The sequence below is a fragment of the Bison bison genome, unplaced genomic scaffold (genome assembly GCF_000754665.1).
Source record: "Bison bison bison isolate TAMUID 2011002044 unplaced genomic scaffold, Bison_UMD1.0 scf7180017864476, whole genome shotgun sequence".
In the NCBI taxonomy this organism is placed as follows: domain Eukaryota; kingdom Metazoa; phylum Chordata; class Mammalia; order Artiodactyla; family Bovidae; genus Bison; species Bison bison.
In genome coordinates, this window is record NW_011495037.1 from 2349413 (window position 1) to 2359803 (window position 10391).

Consider the following 10391-nt stretch of genomic DNA (forward strand, 5'->3'; position numbering starts at 1 on the left):
AAAGCGGTTGCTTATGGAGATGAATGGCTTGGTAATGAATCAGTAGGGAAGAGGGAGAACAAGATAGCAGCCCTCCCCACTGGGAATCAGGCGGTCCCAACTATAGAACCAGATTGGGACTACAACACAGCAAAAGGAATATGGGATCAGAGTCATTTTGTTAGATGTATTCTTGAAGGACTTAGGCAGGCGCGTTCTAAGCCTTTAAACTATGGCAAATTGGCAGATATAGAACAGGAGGAGAAAGAAGCTCATGCCTCTTCTCTACCTCATGCCTGGCTCTTTGAACTGACCAAATCCATCCCAAACCTACAAACCATGCCACCAGCATCCTTCCCATCTGAGCTGCTATATGTGGGGTTTATTCGTTGAGGCTCTATCTAAGAAGAAGCGACCAACGTACCCTAATTCCTGACAACTTGGTTCTGTAAGAGGTGGTCTCCACCTGGAGACAGAAGGATGTGGATGCAGGAGTAGCTGTATCACAGAGTGGGAGGTAGGGCACCTCACAGATCGGCACTTATGAGTTGGAGGATGGTTGTCTTATATTCAGGTTATTATGAACCTTGGATATTTCTGTTAAGGGTCAGCAATGGGGCACAAAACCTGTCTTCTTATTTCTCACTTTTTTTTTCTTTTGATGAAAAGGATTCAATTGCAAAAACATGTTGAAAACTCACTAAGAGAAGGTTTAAGACAAGAGGCCATCAGGACGATCTATTAACACATTAAGTCAAAAGGCATACCGCTAGAGTTACCTGTCGGAGAAGGCAATGGCACCCCACTCCAGTACTCTTGCCTGGAAAATCCCATGGACGGAGGAGCCTGGTGGGCTGCAGTCCATGGGGTTGCTAGACTCGGACACGACTGAGTGACTTCACTTTCACTTTTCACTTTCATGCATTGGAGGAGGAAATGGCAACCCACTCCAGTGTTCTTGCCTAGATAATCCCAGGGACAGGAAGCCTGGTGGGCTGCCGTCTATTGGGTCGCACGGAGTCAGACACGACTAAAGCGACGTAGCAACAGCAGCAGCAGCAGCAGTATTACCTGTAATCATGGACTACTTTCCTTGCCGCCTCCAGCTGTTCGTTGGTTAACAGAATGTTCCTGGGATCAGTTACAGTGAAGAAATGTTTGGCTCGTCCAATGAAAGTGCTTTGATCCCATCGAGGTTCCTTGATGTTAATGTTTGGTGGAAGTTCTCCAGACATCTTCCTGGACTGGAGAGGATCAGAAAGACAAGCTGATTTAAGATTTATAATGTTACCATACAATTGGAAACTTTGTAATCACACTAAAGAGTTACAGACACTTCAGTTTGAGAAAATAACTTTGTAATAAATGGCAGAGAACAATTTAAGTCCAAAGCTAAATTTGTTTGCAAATCTCAGTTGATCCTAAACAAATTTCAATAATTTCCCACACAATTGTTTTTAAAAGGACTTAGTATTTCATCATCCCTTACTTTTAAAAAGCTATCCTTTAGAAAAAAATTAAAATATGAAAAGTTAGAAATAACATCAACAGTAATCAACTGAAGCTTGAAATTCTTTTTCTGGGTGAAAGAAACATCAAACTACTACTGCATTCTGGTTTACTAAATCTGTTATTCCTACAAGTAGAAGTGACTAATGCAAAAAAAGGGTCAATGCTAAAAATTCTACAATTAAAAAAAGATTCAGATTCATTCAGCCTTATTCAGCATAAAAACCACCAATCAAAAATGAAAAAGTATGCTCTTCAATCTAACAGGGTCATAATGGGAAAAACACATTTTGCCAACCCCATGAATAGTCATAACATGGGAGCATATAATTTTTCTCATAAAGTACGTATTTTCTAGCTAAGAACCCTTACTTTTTTCTAAAGTAACTAATTTCTTTCTCTGAGTAATATATGTTTATTGTTAGAACTGCTCTGTATTGTTGTAATATATGCTTATTATACTATTTTGAATAATATAAGTTTATGTTAGAAAATAAAGAATACAGAAACAAAATTTACTATAATTTAGCCATTCTGAAATAACTATTGTTGCTCTCTTTGTATATTTCCTTGCAGATATTTTCTATACATATTATCATCTAATTAAAACAAATAACAAAGTTGATTTCATACTTGGTATTTTAATACCCTGACAATTTCTTGCACTTATTTCATAAGCACCCCCTATGGCACTAAATATTCATTTGGGGTATTTAGCAACACCTTCAAAGTTTATGTTATTTTAAAGTAACGCTGTATCACTGTCTACTAATTTTTTCCCTCGTCGCTAGTGACTTCCTTAAACTATACCTCTCTGTACAATATTAGAAGGTCCAAGGATTTGGTCACTATTATGGCTTCAAACCACTGCTTTCTCATACTGGTTTCCTCCTCTTACATTTCTAATATTGGTTCTTCTAGTAGCTTTCTTTTCCAGGTCATTTTTTCATTAAGTTAATTTTCAGTGCTTCACTAGATGGCAGGTGTTTTAAGATGTCAGTCCTGCCATTTAAACTTTATTAGAATCTCAAATTAACATGTATCATGGCTCACGGGATCAAAATCAAGCATGTTAGGCCCACAGATGTGAGGAATGCAGTGTATGTGAAATAGCGGGTCAGTGAGAGTGAGAAAGTAAAAAATTAGCCCTATTATTCTTAAAACAGGCTGAGATGACAAACAGATAAAGTCAGCTGTGAAGTTAACTGGAAACCATATTTCTCCCAGGGGCTTCCCTGGTGGCTCAGACAGTAAAGAATCTGCCTGCAATGTGGGAGACTCAGGTTTGATCCCTGGGTTGGGAAGGTCCCCTGGAGAAGGGAATGTCAACCCACTCTAGTATTCTTGCCTGGAATTTCATGAACAGAGGAGCCTGGTGGGCTACAGTCCATGGGGTTGCAAAGAGTCAGACATGACTAAGCGACTAACACTTCCTTTCATATTTCTCTGAAACTCATAATACAGCTAAAAGGTGTCATAACAACCCCATTTTTTGGGTGACCCCGCTTTCTTATCTCACTTGTGGATAAGAAACCTTGTTCTCCATAATCACAGACTGTCAGAAACTTTGTTGTTTGAAATAAAACTTGGAAGAATGAAATATCCCACTTTTGACACAGAAAAGGCGCCTGGATTTCCAGCCCAGGAGGACAGTTTCAGATTAAGGAGTTTCTGGAAACAATATTCCAAATCTTTCTTAACTTTGCTGTTTCCACAGAAACAAGGTCAAGGGGCTACTTCATGGTTCAGAGCTTCACAGCCAGCCCTGCTCTGCTGCTGCTGCTAAGTCACTTTAGTCGTGTCCGACTCTGTGTGACCCCATAGACGGCAGCCCACCAGGCTCCCCCGTCCCAGGGATTCTCCAGGCAAGAGTACTGGAGTAGGGTGCCATGGCCTTCTCCAAGCCCTGCTCTGAGTCAATCATAATATTTCTTCATTAAGCTTCCCTAAATTCCACCATTCTCCAAGATGCTCTCAAAGACCTATCTCTTCCTTTGTTGTTGAGACAGCCCCAGTTCCTCCACTGTTATTTCTCTCACTGAAATACACATGACTTTATTTAACTAAGGTTTGTCCCTGCTAGTTTTGAGCCAGTTCTGCTACGATAAAAGAAGTGTCTAAATTTCAAATTAGGGCACCTTTAAGTCATGCATGTTAAGTCCGGATATATGAGGAAACACTTCAAAGAGCTGGGTCACTGTATGAAGAAATGTCCAAATTTCAATAAGACTACATAAGATATATTATCTATAAAACATATAAAAAGTAAAACAGAAACTCCAATTCATGCCCAGGAAAATAGGAATCAGACTTGTGTGCAGGGACTTAGGGCTCTGCTGAGGGACTTTAGTGACCTCTAGGGGAGTGGAGTGCTGTACTCAATATGCCGGCAAGTTTGGAAAACTCAGCAGTGGCCACAGGACTGGAAAAGGTCAGTTTTCACTCCAATCCCAAAGAAAGGCAATGCCAAAGAATTTTCAAACTACTGCACAATTGCACTCATCTCACACACTAGCAAAGTAATACTCAAAATTCTCCAAGCTGAGCTTCAGTAGTATGTGAACTGTGAACTTGTAGATGTTCAAGCTGGATTTAGAAAAGGCAAAGGAACCAGAGATCAAACTGCCAACATCCATTAGATCATCAAAAAAGCAAGAGAGTTCCAGAAAAACATCTACTTCTGCTTTGTTGACTACGCCAAAGCCTTTGATTGTGTGGATAACAACAAACTGTGGAAAATTCTGAAAGAGATGGAAATACAAGACCACCTGACCTGCCTCCTGGAAAATCTGTATGCAGGTCAAAAAGCAACAGTTAGAACTGGACATGGAACAACAGACTGGTTCCAAATAGGGAAAGGAGTACGTCAAGGCTGTATATTGTCACCCTGCTTATTTAACTTATATGCAGAGAACGTCATGCAAAATGCCGGGCTGGATGAAGCACAAGCTGGAATCAAGATTGCTGAAGAAATATCAATAACCTCAGATATGCAGATGACACCATCCTTATGGCAGAAAGCAAAGAAGAACTAAAGAGCTTCTTGATGAAAGTGAAAGAGGAGAGTGAAAAAGTTGGCTTAAAACTCAACATTCAGAAAACTAAGATCACGGCATCTGGTCCCATCATTTCATGGCAAATAGTTGGGGAAACAATGGAAACACTGCCAGGCTTTATTTTCTTGGGCTCCCAAATCACTGCAGATGGTGACTGCAGCCATGAAATTAAAAGACACTTGATCCTTGGAAGAAAAGCTATGATCAACTGAGACATCAGATTAAAAAGCAGAGACATTACGTTGCTGACCAAGGTCTGTCTAGTCAAAGCTATGGTTTTTCCAGTAGTTGTGTATATGTGAGAGTTGGACTATAAAGAAAGATGAGCACTGAAGAATTGATGCTTTTACACTGTGGTGTTGGAGAAGACTCTTGAAAGTCCCTTGGACTGCAAGAGGATCCAATCAGTCCATACTAAAGGAAATCAGTCCTAAATATTCATTGGAAGGACTGATGCTGAAGCTGAAACTCCAACACTTTGGCCACCTGATGCAAAGAACTGACTCATTGGAAAAAACCCTGATGCTGGGAAAGACTTAGGGCAGGAGGAGAAGGGGACCACAGAGGATGAGATGGTTGGATGGCATCACCGACTCAATGGACATGGGTTTGGGTAAACTCTGGGGGTTGGTGATGGACAGGGAGGCCTGGCGTGCTGCAGTCCATGGGGTCGCAAAGAGTTGGACACGACTGAGCGACTGAATGGAACTGAGGGGAGTGGAGGGGATTCACACTCAACCACAGTAGGTCTGCTTTCATCTGCCTTCTACAGCTGTGTTTTATGGCAACGGTCTTTTAAAGAGAGGGTTCTACTGCTGGGGGGAAGAAAAGCAAAAAAGCAAAAAGTTGAAAATCACTGTAGGAGACAATAAAATGAAGATCTCTGAGATAACTCATAAAGGTACAGAAGGTCTCACGTGTTTTTCACTCCGGCTCCCTGAGGGCGCCTGAGCCTGTCTGATCGGTGTGTCTTAAACTGTGTGGTCAAAGCCCTGCTTGGTTTGTTCCCATTTCCAATCCCCTGTCTTGAGCCAATGCTTTCGTAAACTAGATTAAAAATAAATTTTGAAAAAGGCTGGACACAAAAAAGTCCCAATTTTTTATTATTGATCAGCAGATACTAACATAATAGAACTCTAACATGGTTTTATGGAAGTTTCTCAGCACACCAATTTCTGTGCTTTGTCCAGTATGGATCTATAACACACAGTTCACACTGGCTTTGCCTCAGGATCATCATTTGAATTTCCACTTATGCATATAGGTCACAGTTTGTTTCTACAGTTATACTTTCTATGCTGTAATAATTAAACCAGATAATCTGGTCAAACTCACTCCCATTTCTGAATGGTATAGTCCCTATACTCTACACTGCAGTAGGTCACAGATTAAATACAGAAGAAATTCTTGCCAAGACCAGACTTACAGGTTTCTCCTTTCTTTAAAGTCTAGAAAATTCTGCTACCTTTAGTGTTCACTGACTGGGCATCCACCCTGTGACAGATTCTTGGGGTAAATTAGTGAACAAAGACAAAAATTCCTGCCTTGGTGGAGCTGACGTGGGATGGTGGGAATAGAAGGGGAGCCAGACAGTAAAAACACAAAAGTAAACCAAGTGTCAAATATACAAGAAGGTAATAGGTGGTTTGGGGAAAAATCAGAATAGGAACCATCATGGGGAGTGTGTTTTGAACCAGGGCGGTCAGGGCAGGCCTCACTGAGAAAATAACAGTGGAGCAAGATGGGAGTGAAGAGATGAAACGGAGCATGCGGGCACTGGGGGAACGGCATGCCAGGGAGAAGGAACAGACACGGCAAAGACCCTGAGGTGGATGTTTTCAAAGAACAGCAAGAAGGTGTGCAGCTGGGCTGGAGAGAGGAAGACGGGGACAGGAGATGAGCAGTCTGAGAGGCATGGGGAGGGGGTTAAGTTGGAATAGGATTATTTGGTGCCTGTGCCCACTGTGAGGCCTCTGCATTTTACCCTGAGGGAAACGGGAGTCACTGGTGGGTTCCAGACAGAGGACTAAATGATCTGACTTACAATTTAAAAGGACCTCTCTAGCTGCTGTGTGGAGAATGCAGTGGGGTGATAAGAGCAGACGTAGGAAGAGTCACTGTGAGGCTCCTGCAGACATCCAGAGGAGGGCTGATGGTGGAGCAGGTGGCAGCAGGGAGCTGTCAAGAAGCGCTGATGTTCTGGATATGCTGTTGATGGAACCAACGGGATTTCCTGCTAACTTGGACAGGGGGTGGGACAGAATAAAAAGGCATGACTCCTAAGGTAATCTGGATGGAAGAGGAGCAGATGTTAGGGAGAAAACAGTAAGTTCAGCTTTGGACGAATGAAGTTTGCAATGCCTAGAGGCCTTCTAAGTGGAGATGTCCAGGAGGCAGTTGAAAGGGAGAGTCTGGAGTTCAGAGGAGAGCTTTTGTCTACAGATACTCATCTGGGAGCTATAAGCACAGAGACTGCGGAAACTCATGCAATGGGAGATCAACAGGGACGTGAATGTAAAAAGAGAAGGAACCCAAGGCCTCAGATGTTAAGAGGTTGGGAAAGACTAAGTCACAGCAAAAGAGGCTGCGACAGGGTGACAGTGGGTAGGAGCTCAGCAGGGTGCTGTCCTGGAGGACAGGGGAAGTGAGTCTACCGGTCGTCCCGCTGCCCAAAAGGAAGATCCCCCTGGTTGTCTCCACCTTGGGCAGTGAGGAGGTGGAGACAAGTCCCAAAGGGTCATCGGGGGAGTGAGAATACTGCAAGCTGGTTAGCTTGACAAATTCTAAAAAGGATGAGCAATGGTGGTGGCAAGCAGGGAGTGGCAACACAGCACGTTAGCGGCCCCGCCCTGGGGCACTATTATTCCTGCAAAGCCCCCAGTACAGACTCCTGTACTCTACTGTACTGGACTCCTGTTGGTGGCTCCTAACCAACAGAACACACTGACATCACCTGAAGAGCTTCTGAAAAAGACAAACACTGTCAGCCTTCTGGAGACTCGGCCCAGGAGGTCTAGCACAGGGCCCAGCAGGTGCTCCTGCAGGCGCTCTGGGCCTGGGCCTCCGGCTCTCCAGGCACCAGGCTGCGCCTCTGTGTGAGGCTGGGAGCTGTCTTCTCACAGCCCTGAGTGGGCTGCTGTGCTCCCCCATGGGTATCTGACACTGATGTCTTCTCATAAAATTGTGTACCAAGTCATCCTTCTTCCCTGTAAAGTCTAATTCTCACTGTCACTATTTCCCCTCTACACTTAATATATATAACAGCAACAACAACAAAAAGTTAATTTAGCTTTCAGAGAATTCTCATTCTTAACGACAAGTTAAAAGTTAAAGTTAAGTTGCTCAGTCGTGTCCGACTCTTTGCAACCCCGTGGACTGTAGCACACCAGGCTCCTCCATCCATGGGATTCTCCAGGCAAGAATACTGGAGTGTGTTGCCATTTCCTTCTCTAGGGGATCTTCCTGACCCAGGGGTCGAACCCAGGTCTCCCACAATGCAACCAACCTCTAATTTGTTAAATATGGGGCAAACTTAAGGTCACGTTATTGAAAACATGATCTGCTTTTATAACACGGTACTTCATAAAAGATGTTCTAATTGGGTAAGAGCTAGAGAAGATCTTAAAAATGATGCCCTCAATGTGCCCATCACACAGGAAACAGAGGCACAGAGGGGGAAATAACCGCCCAGGGTGTGCCCCTGGTGCTGGCAGCAGAAGGAAGTGGGCAGAGGCCCAAAGCTGGACGGGACTCTCGGGTGCTGGTCAGCCAGATCATTCTCTTCTCTATTACTCCTTCAGCTATCCCCCGCCCTCAAATCACAGCAGTTAATGTCTTCACAGAACGGCTGTCTTTAAGGCCCTTCTTTTTCCCCTTAAATAAAAGCAGGTCTACTCATACCATGAAGCTCCAAGCTACGCTAACCCTATGGTGCCCACAGTATACAGGAGAAGACGGCTGTGGAGGCCTCACAAAGTCTCTTTTTTTTTAAGTTGAAGTATAGTTGATTTACAACGTTGCATTAGTTTCTGATGTACAGCAAAGTGACTCAGACAGGTATCAATATATGTATGTATCTGTATATATATTCTTTTTCAGATTCTTTCCCATATAGATTCTTATAAGATATGAATACAGAATTCCCTGTGCTGTATAGTAAGATCTTGTTGTTTATTTTATATATAGTAGTGTATACAAAGTCTCTTCTTTAACAGGCAAAGGAAAAAGAGACGGATAGGGAAAGGAACTCCAACAGTTTTGGAGTTTCTATTGCATACAAGGAACAGGGCTGTGCACTTGCCTGAGAGCTCAAGCCCCTACTGTGTGCCAGTGGAAGAATATTCTATGTCAGTTTCCACAACACTGTGCTTTAGGCATATTACGCACAACTCACAGAGGAGGAGAGTAAGATTCTCAGAAGTTGCTTGTAGCTATCCAGCAAGGGAGGAAGAAGGCTGGCTTATCATCAGATGCCAGGCCTAGCCTGCCAAAAGCCCAACACTGAAACCTCATGCCACCCACTCTGTATAGACTGTGGCAGGCAGAACCATGGCCCCCCAGAGATGCCCGCCCCCAACCTCCAGACTCTGACTGTGTGACCTTATGTGGCGAAGGGACTTCGCTGGCATAATTAAGTCAAAACTCCCTTGGATGATTCAGGTGGGCCTGATCACAACAAGGGTCCTTGTGAGAGAAAGAGGAAGGTAGGACAGTAGAGTCAGAGAAGCAGATGTGACAAGGGACAAGCAGAGCTTGGTGTGAGGCAGGGTCAGGAGCCCAGTGAGGGGCACGGCCTCTGGAAGTTACCAAGAGCAGGGACAGAGAGTCTCCCTTGGAGCCTCCAGAGGCAACACAGAACCAGTCTAGGCTTCCGACCTCCAGAAAGATAAGCTAATATATGGTTGTTTTAGGGTAAGATTTAGTTGTGTTAAGGTACTACATTTGTAGCAATATGCTAAGTAGCATTAGGCTATAACACTGCACTTTTTACTACTTAAAAGGACGTGATTTTGTAAATACGTTCATTTAGAAAAAAACTTACAGTCACTAAAGGGGAAAGGTGGGGGTCAGGGGAGGGATAAATTAGGGATTTGTGAGTAATATCTACACATTATATAAAATACATTCAGTGGCTCAGCAGTACAGAATCTGCCTGCAATGCAGGAGATGCAGGACACTCGGGGTCGATCCCCGGGTTGGGAAGATCTCCTGGAGGAGGGCATGACAACCCACTCCAGTATTCTTGCTTGGAGAATCCCATGGGCAGAGGAGCCTGGTGGGCTACAGTCCATAGTGTCAGAAAGAGGTGGACATGACTGAAGCATCTGAGCACACACACACACGCATATACAACAGGCACACGACAAGGACCTATTGTATATATATGTATACGTGTGTGTGTATATATATACATACTTGAATAGTTTTGCTGTAGACCTGAAACTAACACAACATTTTACATCAACTAAACTTCAGTAACAACAAATAAATAAAACTATTTAAAAAGGATTTTAATACAACTGTGTACTGGTGTAAGACATACCAACTAAACTTGAGAGCTTGTCCCTGCCCCCACCAATTTCAAAACCATAAAGGTGAATCAGAAATGCCATATGAACATTCTTACAAAGAAAGCTGATCTCAAGCCAGATAAAATTTTAATTATTAACTATGACTCCCACAATCTAATTGGACAAGCATTTTCTTGCACCAACCTTCAAGCGCAGGAACAGTTTATACTTTTTTCCCACTCTAAATAAAATCAGATCAGATCAGATCAGTCGCTCAGTCGTGTCCGACTCTTTGCGACCCCATGAATCGCAGCATGCCAGGCCTCCCTGTCCATCA

General features: G+C 43.4%; 1 protein-coding gene across 1 annotated transcript in view; it reads right to left on the reverse strand.

Annotated features, from left to right (window-relative positions):
- The window catches only part of SFXN1 (sideroflexin 1), a 57134-nt gene that overhangs the window by 37910 nt on the left and 8833 nt on the right, over window positions 1-10391 (reverse strand). Inside the window, exon 2 of the mRNA XM_010862101.1 lies at window positions 1051-1223. Coding sequence (XP_010860403.1) covers window positions 1051-1214 — 164 coding nt within the window. The 5' untranslated portion in view covers window positions 1215-1223. The remainder of the gene's footprint in view (window positions 1-1050; window positions 1224-10391) is intronic.